Source organism: Erpetoichthys calabaricus, chromosome 3 (assembly GCF_900747795.2).
Source record: "Erpetoichthys calabaricus chromosome 3, fErpCal1.3, whole genome shotgun sequence".
In the NCBI taxonomy this organism is placed as follows: domain Eukaryota; kingdom Metazoa; phylum Chordata; class Cladistia; order Polypteriformes; family Polypteridae; genus Erpetoichthys; species Erpetoichthys calabaricus.
Genome location: NC_041396.2, coordinates 16,253,723 through 16,270,631, shown reverse-complemented (window position 1 = coordinate 16,270,631; position 16,909 = coordinate 16,253,723). Strand labels below are relative to the sequence as shown.

Sequence of the window (16,909 nt, the reverse complement as noted above, 5' to 3'; positions counted from 1 at the left end):
TAAGTGAAAGAAAGATGACTCAAATCAAATGCAAGAAGATGACAACTAAACATCTCTGACTGCATCTTGTTGATCCCTACTGTTACATGTGTGGCCACTGGGAGTCTCATACAGAGACCCACTTCATGGTGCAAGTGCCATGGAGGACAGATGGACAACCCAGCTGGACGACGGCATGACCTCAAAATGGATGGACAAGCAGAAGCCAGAGGCAAGGAGCAGTTTCATCCCCCATACGTTAAGTTGCAGTGGTCAGCTGGAGGCGTCCCAGGGGAAATGCAGTTCTATAGCTAAGACCTGTCGGGGTTTCTAGGTGGCACAAGGGGGCCCTGTTGGGGGAAGACTTCCCTGGTTCTCAAACATCCCAGAAGTATTCCCCACAAATGATCTTGGGTCACCAGAAGCCGTTTCGGGTCCAGCATTAAAAGAGCCCGCTACCAGAGTCAGGAGGCAGCGGGCAATACTCAACTGGAGGTGGAAGGAGGAGAGAGAGAGAGTTTCTTTATTTGTATGGTTATTGGTCATGTTTCACTGTACTTTATGGTATTTACTGCTTGTTTTATTAACAAATCTATTATATGAACCCATGTCTGTGTTGGACTTTATGGGGTTTGGGGTTCAGTGGCGTCCCCTTCTGGCTTCAAGGGGAAATATTTGGATCTGACACTGTCGCTAACCTAGTTTTCTCTTCCACACTTAACCTTGAAGACCCACAAGGAAAATCAATGACATCACTTCTGCCTCACTCCTAACTCCTCCTTTTCCAGTGCTATCCTGTAAACCCAGGAGGAACAGGAAGTCACCTTCATCCTTTGACCTGCACAAAGAAAGAGACACTGGTGCTGGCCCCCAAGTTCTGACACTTTTTGCAGCTATATTTTTTTGTTGTCTTTTTGGCAATTAAATGGTGTTTCTGACCATCTCAGACCCCCAAATCCTTTACTGGGCCTGTCTAGTCTTTTATTTACACTATCTTAAACAAAGTATTAACCAAGACTCTAACAGGATCAGTAATAAACTCAATGTGACTCCCTTGTTCAAATTCCTTTTGTTTTTCCCAGGATTTTGGCCCTTGTACAAATTCAAATCTTTTATTTTACCCAGGATCTTGGCTGGAACAAATAAAGAAAAAAAATATAATTTACCTAGTGTGCACCACCTGTAATTACTATCCTATCATTTAACACCACATTCTTAAATCTACTTAATCCAATTCCGGATCATGGGGTACCAGAACCTATCCCTTTAGCACTCAACACAAGTTAGGAAATAACCCTGGGCATGGTGCTAGCCCCCACAAAGCCAACTTACACAGACACAGACACACAGAGCCTCATTCCCGCTGGCTGTCAGTTAACTTGACCTGCACATTTTGCTAGACGCGGAAGGAAAAGCTAATGGAGAAATATAGAGAGCATGCAAACTCCACACAGACAATGTCCAGACATGGAGTTTGAACCAAGGAAGCTAGTTTGGTAAGGAGGCCACATTTACCACTGCACCTTTATGCCATCCTATACAAATCTATCCATCCATCCATTTTCCAACCCGCTGAATCCGAACACAGGGTCACGGGGGTCTGCTGGAGCCAATCCCAGCCAACACAGGGCACAAGGCAGGAACCAATCCTGGGCAGGGTGCCAACCCACCGCAGTCTACAAATCTATATATCTACAAATAATTATTATAATCACCTCCTATTATACAGAAACTTTAACTGATATGCTCTGGACTACTTTATATGCCAGAAAAGGTGAATAAACACATTCTTCTGATCATATGTGTTAATCCCTAGGTTTCACTATCACTGTGAACACTCTAATGTATATATATATATATATATAACACAGCCACAAAATATAAATGTAAATAAAATTATACAGGTGTACTGCATATTTTACGTTGTATTAGTATAGGTTTGTCTTAGTATCAACTATATATATGTGCGCAAACCTGGCCATCCTCACAAAATAGACTAAATACACTAAATATGCAATATTTAATACCAGTCATAATGACTGTAAAATAATGTGCATGCATAACTGATAGTGTAAAAACTCAAAATACTATTTAAATTTGTCATTATTTTTTGTGTACAAATATGGTGCACAGGTGGGGTACCATCCATCTGACAGAGTATACAGTATACAGTAAGGATTAAAACTCTCCCACTGTGTTGTTCATAACAGAAGGATCACATAGTACAAATGTCTTTTATGTTCACACATTGCTCAATACCCATTTCAGACAATGACACGTCAACTTTGTTTTGAAATAATTTCAAAAGTAATATCTTATGTTTGCTCCAGACTATGGATTATCATTACTTGTTCAGGGTAACTTGAGTAATTTGTATAATTTTTTTTTTTTTTTAACCCATATTAGGTGCTTTGTTTTATTCTCAGAAGGGAACATACTGTATCACACCATGGCTCTTCAGATAGTGCAGACAGAAGGTGTGATATACTGGACAATGGGCCTTTTATGGCCTAAAGGAGGACAACAGCAGCCACTTGAGAGATTTCTTTTAGGATGTACCAGAACAAACAGACGGTCACCCCTCACTCAAGAGGTAACTCCTGGGTTTGGCTGGAAATTATGCTGCAATGAAGTTTAAAGCCACTTCACAGCCATAGACAAACTGATTGCAAAGTTGGGGGGATAGAGGGAAGAACACTAAGCTGGTAGAAAGAAAAGAGCTCAGGGTATGGGGAGATTTCTGAGAGGCAGGTGGGGAGGAACGGAGTGCTGTGGTACAAAGCTGTAGTGGGCAAAACAACTTGTGGATAGCTGCGGTTCAAAATCCACTTAGGCATAACCAGAGAGGCAGAAAGAATTATTGCTTTCATTTAGTTTATTTGTACTTTATGGTTTTCTTTTCTGTTTCCTTCCCTATGGTTAGTTTGTTTAATATAAGCAGTACTATATTCTTGTACCTTTCAACTTCTATGTGGTGTTTCTTTTTGTGGAGGGCTGTCACAGGGTACTCCTAATGTCATGGGGACAACTGGGAATGAGAAGGTTGGTAAATGACATTGTACTGTATAAAAGCTAATACCAGAATCACAAACACCAAATAAATAAATAACTAGTATGCAAATATTGGTCATTACCAGAAATGAGTAAACAAAAATAAAATATAAAGGAATACAATAAAGTGAGCAAATAAAGTGTAGTTATACCATAAGGACCTGAATAAAGACAGTGAACTGAGAAAGAATGCTAATTTTAAACGTTAAAAGACTTCTTTAACAGAGTCAGCAAGCTGTTAGTTTCACTGTTTACAAACTTAGTAAGGGGGTAAAAACGAGATCTGTCAACTTTAGTTCCTCTCATTTGCTCTGCTCAAGTGATTTCATTCAGCCACATTATTTGATTTGTCACTCTTTGACAGCTTTAAGAGGACCTGCCGCCAATGATGGTGCTAATGGCTCTTTTCTCCCATGTCCATGGCTGTAGTGTACTGTATAATCATTGGTCATCTTTACATTTCTTCTAATATTGTGCCCTTGATTGCCTTGATTTGGTGCACATCATATCACAGTAACTGATCACTAAAGCATAAAATTATGTGTAAGTGTGCCAGTAAAGTGAAATGAGGTTACACTTTTTTTTTTTTTTTAAATTGCCAGACTTTGAGTTTCACACTGCATTCAGTATGGCAGTGGACATCAACCCCTGCTGACCCTCCCTCGTGGCTGCTGCTTAAGTCCAATAGGGTACACCCAGGTTCTATTCCCAAACTCCCCTTCTGTTTGTAATCTTAAGGCTTCCAAGATGAGTCCTCCGATCACTAACACTTAACAAATACAGCATAAGGTACAGAAGCACCTTAAACTTTGTCCAGTCTGGCCCACACACTTTCCTGTTTTTCACAACCCAACCCCGTACAATGAAAATTGTCTCATTACATTACAGCCCCAGTCTAGTAAAGCTGTTCACACACTGGGTGATAAACTTGACGAGTCCAAACTCTAAAATCTTCATTTTCTATCTCGTTATTTTTCTTTTTCTTTTACTTACAACATAAATCTGTCTGTAAACCTTATAGGGTTCCAATTTTTTCTGCCCTTGCTTCTCACCCTTTGTATAATTTCTCATTTACTCTGTCCCCTGGTCACAAAACAGTATCTACATTATATGCAATCCTTTTTAAGACACCATATCACTCACTATCCATTAAGTCAGTGTGGCTCAGAAACTTTTTTCCCCACTCCTTACATTTCATGGAATGTAGTTCTTAAAAACTAGGGGGCTCCGCCCCCTGCTCGCTTCGCTCGCCAACCCCTGGCGTTGGGGCATGACAAAGAGTGAGATGTATGAATTAGATATAGAATAGTGTGCAGGTTTGGATGATGCCTATATAAATACAAAATAGAGTGTTTGGCATAGAGTAATGTTTTATTGGAATATTTCTCTGTATACAACATTAGTAGTAAAGATGGTGTCTTGTCTTTGAATGAGTCTTCCTTGGCATGGATCATTTTTAATTTTAACTTTATTGTGAGATGAACGTCGAACACATGAGAAGGCAAAATAAAGTTGTGCATGTCCAAAAACGGGTTCAGAGAGGTAGATGCCAACCTTGTCCATGGTTTGTTCTTGTGATTTTTTGCTGGTCATGGCAAATGCAGGTTTAATGGGGAACTGTCGGTGTTTCAATGTAAAAGGTAATTCTAGGTCAGAACCCGTAAGGTCAATTCCAAGAATGAGAACAGTATTGTTAGCATGTGAATCTGAAAGAACTGTTGCTTGAATAACATCGTGTGTTATGGTGTTGACGACTAACCGTGTGCCATTGCATAAACCCTGTTTAGTGTTAAGGTTTCTTAATAGCATGATTATTGTTCCGTTTTTAAGGGTAAGGTTGTGTTGTGGTCATCCATCCGGGTTAATAGTGTTCAAATATTCTAATGGGAAATTCAGATGTTCATTGTCGTCATCAGAGTCAACTTTGTCAGAGCTTAGAAAGAGCCGTGTCTCTCCAGGAAGTAATGAAATGACCTGGTTAATAATGTGATTAACATTAATATTTTTTGGACATAATATAGTGCGTTGTGTTAACCACATATGCGAAAGCAGTATGGGCCATTGCCTTTTGGTGTCCTGTTATGTCTCTGGTAGATGCAAAAGCAAATGAACTATTGTAGGATCTAATGTAGTTCATAAAGTTTTTACTTTCAGGCACCTCCTTAGTTAGAAGCTTCTGTAGATATTCCGGATATGAATGTAAAGGAGGCAGTCTAATCTGCCCCTTTTGACAACAACGTGTAAATTCATTACTTGTATTGCCAGTTGTTTCTTCTGTGAAGTTAAGTGAATGACAATGATTGCAAATGACATTCATTAATCCCAATGAATTTTCCTCAATAGTGGACTCATTATTGAAAGCGTTGTCAGCCAACTGGCGTAAGCGTTTAGCAGACGTCTGGTGTTGATGTCTGCGACGGGCATGTTTTGCTTGTGGTGTTTGAGTGCCGCGTTGTTGCATGTCCATTATTTGTGACGCGCTATTTTTGAGTTTTAATTGATCCTCCTCCGCTTTGCGCAAAGTCCGTTTCACTCTACGTCGTGCATTGTTTGTATCGTGCCTTGTCCGTTTTTGTATGTCGGTCAGTTGAGGTTTCTGCTTTTTGAGTCCTGCTTGCTTGTTTTCTGGCCGGTCATATGCGCGTTGCTTTGCTCCCTTTTTTGTATGTCTGAGACGCAAGCTCTTTCTTTTGAAATCGTGCTTGTTTTGATGCAGCACTTTGAGACGCGCGCTGTATGCATCTACGTTCAATGTGTCTGTTCATTTGGGCACGTCTCTGTAACGGGGTTACTTGAGCTTTGCGTTTTTTGATCCAAGACATTTTTTCTCACGTATTTTCCGAAGCGCATTGTATGCGCCGCCGTGTATTCTTTTTGTTTCATTCGTGTTCGTGTGTTTTGTTCCGTTATCCGATCCGAATAGTTTTGTACCCGTGACCGTGTATGCATGACTTGTTTGTTCCTCAGCGTGCGTAATATGGATAAGTATTTAGTAGGATCGTACTCACTGTTAATATGGAGCCTTTTCTCCAGTTGAACGGTTAATAGTGCTTTATTTTAATGAGATCCACCTATGCTGCCTAGTGTGAAGGTTTTGAGATGACGTATGTTTAATATGGACGTTTCCTTTAGATATGTGGCTTTGGGTGTCACTTCTTATTGATTGGGGGGGGGTGTGTGGGTGAGGATTGTTGTTGAGCGAGCGTCTTCTTTCGTTTTGTGTTCCAGGGCTTGTTGAATCCCCCTCTTTGTGTGTGTCCCGTCCGTTGCTTGTAGGGTGTGTGGGGCGGTTTTGTGTTCTTTTTTTTTGTGTTCCAGGGGCTTGTTAAATCCCCCTCTTGGTGTGTATCCCGTCCGCCCTTTCTTGCGCCTGCGCAGTACGTCTTTTTGCTGCTACGGCCCATGGCCGGATGTGCCTGCGTCCATCATCCGGTTTAGCATTCTCGGTTAGTAATATGGATACCTCACTGGTTTCAAGGAATCCTCACCATTAATGTTGTTCACCAATTATATGTTACCCCCGAGTAAACTATTTGCTCGGAGATTGTCATCTAACCCAAACTATCCCTTTTGCTCCCTGAATACCCCAGGTACATTTATGCACATGTTTTGGGACTACCCTTCTGTGTTTAGTTTTTGGTCTGATTCTTTTACAACCATACTGTCTATTAACATCCCCTTGCCCACATTTTCCTACATCTAGACTTTTCCTTACTTAATTTGTTTATCGTCCAGAGGAGACTATTTCTGTTAGGACAATCGATGATAAAACTGCCCTTGCTTCTCACTGGAATTTTCCTTATTTTTTTTCTATCTGGAACTCTTCCTTTCTTAACCTGATCATTTTGGAACTGTCAGCAGTGACAATCATCTGGCTGTTATATTGATAAATGGATGGATATGGTACAGCTAGTCTAAGAATGGATGCACCCTGGTCCTGGCAACACCTTTAACCCTTAGCTCTTCTTGTTCATAATGGGGTCGATGCTGTGCTGTTCTGCCACCTGTCGGTCTTTATGGGCTCCTTTATTCTTTTCCTACTTATGTTTTAGCTACAAATTTTAATGTAGCAGGTTTGGGTTAGGTTGGGTTGGGTTTTGGGGTGGTAGGGGGCACTGAGCATAGGATTTTACCTTATTGGAATTCTTGTCAGAATGGATAATGTTCTCCTTTAAAGTGTTTGCTTTGTATTTCAGTAAAAATTTGATCACAAAAAAAGTTAAAATAAAATTGCCATCAGAAGAAGCCATGTAATTAAACAAAATGCAGGAACTGCCCACCTATTTAAACAAATACTTGCGGTAACAAGGCCACGGACACATGTTTACTGTAAACATACTGCAATCAAAGTAAATACTGTCAACAGCCCACAGAAATGTATGAAATGCACATATACTTAACTTATTAGCGCCATGAATTTAAAAACCACAATGTTCTGTTTACAGGTGTTAGGAATGTGATTAAAAATGGAATAAATCAAAAAATAATATATTTCTACAATGTCCCATTCTTTCTTCACAAAACCCATACAGAATGTTTTAGGTAATTATTATTTCTAGGCTGGTTTATTGCAACTCCCCATTGACTGGGCTACCTGTAAGCACCATCTGATCTCTTCAACTCCTTAGAATGTTTCTATTGTATCTCTTGCTGCTATAGAAGAACTCAAATTATACAAGCCTGCTGCAGAGAAAAGACACTCTCACAGACAGAGGAGTGGGGACTTTAATGCCCTTCCCAGGTGCCCAGCAGGGACAGCTCAGGATGGCAGCACCACCCATGTGAAGAGAACCCAGATACACTTCACTCACATTGCTTCATTATCTCCACTGCTTTATGCAGCTGCTATGATTCTGCTCAAAACATATCTGCAAGCCTTCAGCACCCTATTGGGCTCAAGTCTTGCAAACCCTGGATTTTCTGTTTGCCTATAAACATTCATCAGTGAAATAGGTTTGGGTGATCAATATAATTCTCAGGTTAGCTAGCTTTGTAGGGCAGGCATCGACCCTTTTAAATAAGGCAACACTGCTGTTCTTCACTTCAGGTAATTTTCAGTTTGGCCACAGTGTGTCATTAACAGCCATGCACTATAGCAAAGATAAAAATGGCTTGGATGCAGAAAAGAACAGATGGAAGAATTGGTGACTAGAAGAAATAAGCCTCGCCAATTTGTCAATATGTTCGATTCAAAATGAATGAGTGTGGCAAGCCAAAAGATTTAACTGAACTTATTTGTTAACTAAGCAGAATGATGCACAAAGAACTTGCAGTCATTTACCCGTATAGCATCCAGCTGACCAGCCATTAATTACTGAAGCGTCTGATTTTCAATAAGTGCAAAATACAAGCAAGGTGAGATGAGAACAATGGGCCAATGCCATTTTACGCTAACTTTGTGAATAAATGTTAGCATGCTGGCTTTATCTATTCTCTCCAAAGTGTCATTTTAAGGCTTAATAATAATTTGTTTTTGTTATGCCATAAAATGGCAGCCTTCATCTCCTCCAAAAAGGCAAACTTACAGGTAGAGAAGATGATCAGTTTTATTCCCTGTTGGTTAGGATGATCTTTTTGGGGACATTAGAGTTATATGACCCAACAGCTGTAGTTCTTCATGGAGGAATCCTCCCTCTCCTTTCAAAGTCGGCACTGGTGACAGACTGATGTATGTCTCCTGCAGTGCTGATCTGACAGCACAACACTTTCAACTGTACAAGCTGATTGATAGTTTGCTTATTCCAAAATGACTGGATAAGGTGTTAAAGCCAGTAGCTGTGGCAAAATGGCAGAACAACACCGTGACATTCAGGTATACATTTTTTTTACCAGTACAGGCTGCACTCTGCACACGACAAATATAGAAAAAGTAAGGTGACTCATATGGAGACTGGACACCCAAGTGCGGTCATTTATTGATCCAAGCAGGACTTAATCTCACCAATTATGACTCCATTCACACATCCAGACTGGCTGTTGCACAGCTATTATGCAGCACACTTTCAGTATTATGGAACATCGTCTACCTCTCTCTTGTCTTCTCTTAACAAAAAGACAGCTTCTTCTGAGGGCCTTTATGATAGGTAAAAATGTATAAAGCATACAAAAGTCTGTCTCACTCAAAAGGTTGAACCCCACAAGAAAGGAAGTTGTCAGACTCTTACTTTTCAAGGGAAAAAGTTACCAGATTTGTATCTCTCTGCTAAAGATGCATTCAAAGTTTAAAGTGTAAATGCAATGAGTGTACGGTGCATTTACAGCCTAACTACATATAATTGGGATATGTTTTTTATTTTATTGTAATCACACAACATTCCATACAAATAGGTCAATTTTTACAAAAATAGGATCGAAAACAAATCAACCCCCACCCCTTCAATGTTTAAATCATGTGGATCAATTCATCAGCAAAGTAATGTCCATTGTCCATGATGTAAGTAATCAATTTATCAATTACCATTGATATCATGCATTAGTACAAGCCAGCTTTGAGGCTTCATTCTTATGTCCATTTCTCAATGTGAGATTTGCTTTACCACCACAGCTGTTCACATTTTATGTACTTCTTGAAGACCTGCCTGTTTACAACAAATATATTAAATGCAGAATCATTTTAATTAATACATGAACAGAATTGTATAATATTTCATTACTTATTTGTTTTTCTGTATCTTTTTATCAATTTTTATTAATTAGATCCAGACTGACAGACAGACAGACAGCTAGAACATTATTTGCAACAAGGGGGAATCTACATTTTTACAGAAGTCAAATAAATAAACTAATTAATTAATAAATAAAATATTATTAGCAAAATACAACCATCCCCCTTGAACACATGTTAGAACTATTAAAAAAAGGGAAAACCTATGACATGGCTAAAGATAAAAAGGACAGTCACAGTGAGGTATTATACAGGTGTGCTGCCATTGGTATAAAGGAGCCCCAGTAGCACTTCTGCTGAATAACTCATTGGCTAAAAGTACTTAATGATAATGTGTGCCAGAGAAAGGATGTGCAGCATTGTTTACAATGGCACTCAGTTTTGTTTTAGTCACAATTTAGCTCGAAACTATGCAGAAAATCAAAAAAATTCTAAAGGGCTTATAAACCTTACCATACTTAACTAATGACTCCAATGTTTTAATGTATTCTACTTTTGTAAGAGCAATAAGTACAATACATTTTTTGGGCAGCACATTGGGGCAGTGGTAGAGCTGCTGCCTCACAGTAAAGAGACCAGGATTTGCGTCTCACGTTCTCCCTGCTTGATGTTTGCATGTTCACCCCGTGTCTGCATGAGTTTCCTGAGGGTGCTCTGGTTTCCTACCACTGTCTGCAGACATGCAGGTTAGGTGAACTGGTGACACTAAATTGGGCCTGCTGTATGTTTGGTGTGTGTGTGTGTTCACTCTGGGATGCACCAGAGCCTTGTCCAGGGTTTGTTCCTGCCTTGTGTCCTATGCTAGCTCAGATAAGCTCCAGCCCTTACAACTCCCCACCCTCAACCCTGGTGTGGATTAAGTGGGTTAGAAGGTGTCTTGAAGAAATTTCTTAATTTTTTTTCCCTACTGCAGACATTTTTATGTAATGCAGGGTATTACACTTTTGTGATAAAATGCAACAATGTATGAATATGTCATGTTTTGCACGAACACTTCATATTTAGAGGGCATACACTCCACATTAGGATGCATGTGCACAGCCATCTACTGGAGTAATGTGGTATTCAGCATATGTTATGCATTTGTATTCTCATCTTACTTTTGAACAAAGAGTGAAACAGCATCCTGCATATTTATGAGCACGAATTTTGTGTATTATTCAGTGATTTGTTACGCTCTGAAAAAAAAATCCACTTGAGATTGTTTTATCTACCACGAGAAATGCTCAAAATGCCTTCTCAAATGATTTCTGTATGCATACATGATCATCAGAAGAGATTATCCTTATATACGGTAATAGTAGCTGGGTCTACAAAAATCCTTTAGCATAATCACAGCAATTGCAGTTGGCAAACCTGAATGATGTTTCAAGAGAAAACGTGTGCAGGGTGTCTTATTATATCAGTTACAAAAGAATTTGGCAAGCAAGCCACACTGTCTTATGTGCTCAGCTTGTTACTTGCATGTGGGTTACACTAGTGCACACACTTTATTACAATAATTTTACTGGTATCTGTGTTAACCATTCTATTTGGGAGTCGGGAAATGTTGATAGGTGTAGAAGGCAGGAAGTTTGCACTGAGTGTATACTTGGTAAATAAGTTTAACAAACATGATATTTTAAAAATTTTATACGAATAAATTAGTAATTTAGTAATACATCATTTCTTATAAAAATATATTTTTGTCTTTGTGACATGTCCAGGTTGCCTAGTGACTCTTCAAAACAGAAATTTAGGGAAGACAGCTAACAAATTTTGTAGTCGTTCCAGAACTGCTGGACTTGTCATTCATGGTTATCTTTCAGAACATCACCTTGCAAGTAACAAAATCTACTGCAATAAATGAAGACATTTTCAAAGCAAAAAATGAGGATGCACACTCATCAAATCACTTAGAAACAATGTTAGTTCAACTCACAAACATTAGCACATAAAAACATACACTGGTAAAAGACTGGAGACTATTCCATCTACCAAGCTGTTTTGGTACCTTTTTTCGTTTTCTCTGTTTAACTTTGCTGCATAAATCTTGCCCAACACCTCCATTTCCAAGATTGCCTGGGTGAGTTTTCACTCCATGCTGGGGCCCTGAGGCTGGGGTGGTGGGTGTGGAAGGAGGGGTGTTCTCAGGGGAATCCATATGGGTCTTTACAGATACAGACAGCCCCTGAAAGGAAAAGAAAAATAAATTAATCACTAGTCTTTCTTGGGACTTATTTTACTGAAGTGTTTACTTATTGAGAGTGGATAAGAAGAAATAAGATACTAAAAAAACAAAGAAAAATGGTATTCAGGAAATACATTTTGAATAACATCTTAACAACCCAGAAATGTAATAACTAGTACCCCCATTCATAAGTGACCACTACTTGCCATTTGAGATGGTAAAAACAAAAGACCCTGACTACATTTTTCATCTTTTACTCCTATCTGCATTATCACACCTAGACCAAAGAAGGAATGTCATTTTCTTGGAAGACAACTACTCCTTGATTTGCCCTTCTCAAATTTCTTACCAACCAATTATGTTTCATATAGTAAAATACTGTATTTGCAGCAAAACAGGTTTGGAATTCATGTGTCAATTTTTTGTTCCATTTTCATTTTAAGACATTAAAATTTTTGATATGCAAATCAAATATTCTAACAGGTAATTCTTTCACTCATAAATTAGCATTAAATCACAAGAGAAAAGTGAGAAAAAAAATCTGTGTTGAGTACATGTGATTTTCCTTATGAAATGCTAACACCTAAGGATGTCACAATGGCAACCTTTTTCTATTCCATACCAACATAAATTTTTCGGTTTGTGTGACATCCATACTGACCCCACTATATTACTTTCATAAACATATATCTTGATACTGTACACAGGTACTGTTCCCTGGGGACTTCAACAAGGTTCATGTGACCTCTCCATTCCTAAGAAGTCCTATCTGAACTCTTCAGCTAATGAGCATTACTGTAAAGCCTCAGTGCTGCCATTTCTTTGAAAGCACCAGAGTGCACAGTTCTCAAACAATTCTCCTTGTTTCTTTTGGACAACACACTTTAAGATACAATTCAATGGCCAGTCTACAAAGACAGCTCAGCTCTCAGTTTCTCTTGGCTAAAAGATGGAGTTTTAATTTTATAATAAAGTTTGCTTTACTGATTTCAAATATGTGTACTTGAAATGAAATCTCAAAGGCATAAAAAAACACAGCAAATGTTAGTGTTTCAGGAGTTGATCTCCTCTATAGTTTTCACCCTTTCATCAGATTTTTGTTAAAATGTACTACTATGAGAAGAGACAAGCAGAAAGTAAACTTTGAATTAGAGGTTATTTACTGGACCATTTTAAGTCCTTCCTTCTTAACTGATCCTTGTATGGCTCATGGTCCTGCTCTCAGTTTCCATCTCAGATAATCTTACTAGATATGACTCTGTGATTGGTGCTGAGCCCTTCTATGTACATTCCTTCCTTAGACAATCAATTATTCTCATGATTATTCTATCAAATTTATGCTAACAATGCAGAGATATTTTTTGTTTCCTTCTTTTAGTCTACATCAGCCCAAACTGCCTCTGTGCCATCTCATCACAGATATCACAGATAAATAAACATCATCCTAAACTTAACCTCACCAAGTCAGATATCGTTTACCTACTTTCATCTTCTCCATCCACAGATCTTTTTCTAAGAATTGCTTACAGTGACATCCACTGCTGAACATACACAATCAGAAGTTAAGTAGTTTTGTTTTTGTATGAGTTCTAGTTTTTCACTTATTTAAGTATGGGACTAGCTGTAGTGTTTTAACTATTGGACTCTAAGATTTGTTAATTCTGTACTTTCTAATCACTAACATTTTATTATACATATAATGATATCCGGTACCTATAAAAGGAATGCACCACCTTGGAAGTTTTCACATTTAATTATTATACAATTCTGAACCAAAGTGGATTTTTATCTGAAATTTTTATATTGATGAACAGAAAAAGACAATGTCATAGTGAAAACAGATCTCTGCAAAATGGTCTAAATTAATAACAAACATAAAACACAAAATAATTGATTGCATTAAGTATTGCTCAACTCCAGTGCCTGCATTTTCAGAAGTACCCCTAAATAAATGTGTCTGCTAATTAAAAATAACAAACAAGAACAACTGTAAACATACAGCACCACCACTCTTTCATCAGTTATTAGTTGTTGCTCCCTTTCCTTGATCAGCCACTTTCATATTCTACACATCTTATAGCTGAACAAACCTGCCCAAGACTGCATTAATCTCTGGACTTGACATCTGCATGGCACATATTCAAAGGCTAAATTTCTAACTTAAGACACCCGTCTAAGAGTCATATCATACTTTTACATAATTTGCTTTTGAAAAGCCTTAGTTTCTTTACCATTACTGGTACCATTATTTGTGTAGATAGATAGATAGATAGATAGATAGATAGATAGATAGATAGATAGATAGATAGATAGATAGATAGATAGATAGATAGATAGACAGACAGACAGACAGACAGACAGACAGACAGACAGACAGACAGACAGACAGACAGACAGACAGACAGACAGACACTTTATTAATCCCGTGTAGCACCCTAAACTGTAAATCTGACCGAGCAAAAACCACACTCATACAAAGTATCCCAAGTTGTTTAAGCATGGGATATTTTGAACCACTACAGCAAAAAATCACACATATATCCATGTACTGCGTATAACAGGACAGCATAACTGGTTAGCCTTGGAAAGGAAATCCTACTCAAAGTCTTTTCTATATGCTTTGCTCTGTGCACCTGGCATTACTAATTTAGCAGTAATCAAGCAATACATCATCCACTTAAAATATGGTACCACTGTAAGTGACAGCTCAAGGCCAAGATGTCACTGTTATGCAAAACAATACTCTTTTCCTGCCATCCCCAACTTACACAATATCTAATGCATGGAAGTAATTTGGTATCTAGACCTTTGGGCATCTTTATGTTATGTTGACAATATGTTCTAATTCTTTGAACAATTACACCTCCACCACAATTTACTAGTAGCACATTTTGTTTTTATTATGTTCATGTTAGAAACTCTGCTAAAAGAAACTAATGTTGAAACTAAAGTATCTAAGAACGACATAGACAGCATCTCCAAAATTTACTTCAAAGAGTTCACCCTGAGAGGATCTTTAACATTAGAAATGTTACTTGCTAAATTGAATCTGAATAACATATTCAACTCTGTCAAGGACAAGATGTACTCCTAATCAATTTGTGCACAGCATGGTTTAATTCAGATAAAAATTGTACATGGCACAGAGCAATCTCTACTAAAATAATGACATATTCAGAACAAGTTCTGTATTTTGAACAATGTCATAAACCAATAGCCTCAATTGAACACATAATTTGTGAATGCCCTGTGATTATATCATGTCTGAAAAAAATCTATCCTTTTTTGTCAAACAGGTTTGGATTTAATATTATTCTTAATAGCATTATTTAAAATAAAGACAGGACAACATTCTGCACAAGTAATCTACTGTGACATTTTATACTGTACTACACTTCACCTCTCTCCTAATTAAAAATAGAAGGGAAAAAAAACATTAGCTCAATGAAAAACAGAATATTGTAAGAATTAATTAATAACATTTTATAACCTATATAATCCAATTTAGAGCTATAGAGCAAGGCAGTAAACAGCCCTAGACAGAAACCTCTCACGTACGTACCTAGTCTAATGCTGATTTAAAATAAAAATGGTGGGCCAATGTTAAGGTTTATGAAACATCTATGAGAGGTTACTTCATATTGGGTTTTGTGCTCACATGGCTCCCTAAATGGGTAGAGGAGGTGTGTTGAGATGAAACACAATCATATAGGATGTAGCACTAATTGCATCTTTGGATAAGCTGTGTCTCATTAAATATAATGCAATTTACAAAACAATAAAATAAAAATTAAGAAAAGGACAGTATAAGCACAATGGGTAAGAAACTTGGGGGAGATGCTGCGTGTTTTACTAAATGAAGTGCATTAGATTTTAATATAAAGAATTTACAAAAAAAACAAAAAACAGACCCTTACAGTGTAAAAGGTCCTATTCACTTTATACACTTTCATTTTGCACTTTAAACACCTTTAATATTAATTTAACAATATACAAGTTAACAGGTCACATGATATGCACATATGCAGCTCCATATAGAGTTAATTTTCTTTTAATTGTCCAATCCATCCATCCATCCTCTTCTGCTTATCCGAGGTCGGGTTGCAGGGGCAGCAGCTTGAGCAGAGATGCCCAGACTTCCCTCTCCCCGGCCACCTCTTCTAGCTCTTCCGGGGGAATCCCAAGGCGTTCCCGGGCCAGCTGAGAGACATAGTTCCTCCAGCGTGTCCTGGGTCTTCCCCGGGGCCTCCTCCCGGTTAGACGTGCCCGAAACACCTCACCAGGGAGGGGTCCAGGAGGCATCCTGAACAGATGCCCGAGCCACCTCATCTGACTCCTCTCGATGCGGAGGAGCAGCGGCTCTACTCTGAGACCCTCCCGGATGACTGAGCTTCTCACCCTATCTTTAAGGGAGAGCCCAGACACCCTGCGGAGGAAACTCATTTCAGCCGCTTGTATTCGCGATCTCGTTCTTTCGGTCACTACCCATAGCTCATGACCATAGGTGAGGGTAGGAATGTAGGTCGACTGGTAAATTGAGAGCTTTGCCTTACGGCTCAGCTCCTTTTCACCACGACAGACCGATGCAGAGCCCGCATTACTACGGATGCCGCACCGTTCCGCTTGTCTATCTCACGCTCCATTCTTCCCTCACTCGTGAACCAGACCCCGAGATACTTGAACTCCTCCACTTGGGGCAGGATCTCGCTACCAACCCTGAGAGGGCACTCCACCCTTTTCCGGCTGAGGACAATGGTCTCGGATTTGGAGGTGCTGATTCCCATCCCAGCTGCTTCACACTCAGCTGCGAACTGATCCAGAGAGAGCTGAAGATCACAGCCTGATGAAGCAAACAGGACAACATCATCTGCAAAAAGCAGTGACCCAATCCTGAGTCCACCAAACCGGACCCCCTCAACGCCCTGGCTACGCCTAGAAATTCTGTCCATAAAAGTTATGAACAGAATCGGTGACAAAGGGCAGCCCTGGCGGAGTCCAACTCTCACTGGAAACGGGTTTGACTTACTGCTGGCAATGCGGACCAA

General features: G+C 39.0%; 1 protein-coding gene across 3 annotated transcripts in view; it reads right to left on the bottom strand.

Annotated features, from left to right (window-relative positions):
- The window catches only part of supt3h (SPT3 homolog, SAGA and STAGA complex component), a 518,283-nt gene that overhangs the window by 106,422 nt on the left and 394,952 nt on the right, over positions 1-16,909 (bottom strand). For all 3 annotated transcript variants that reach the window (XM_028796401.2, XM_051924455.1, XM_051924456.1), the window contains exon 10: positions 11,688-11,864. In XM_028796401.2, the coding sequence (XP_028652234.2) occupies positions 11,688-11,864 (177 nt within the window). The remainder of the gene's footprint in view (positions 1-11,687; positions 11,865-16,909) is intronic.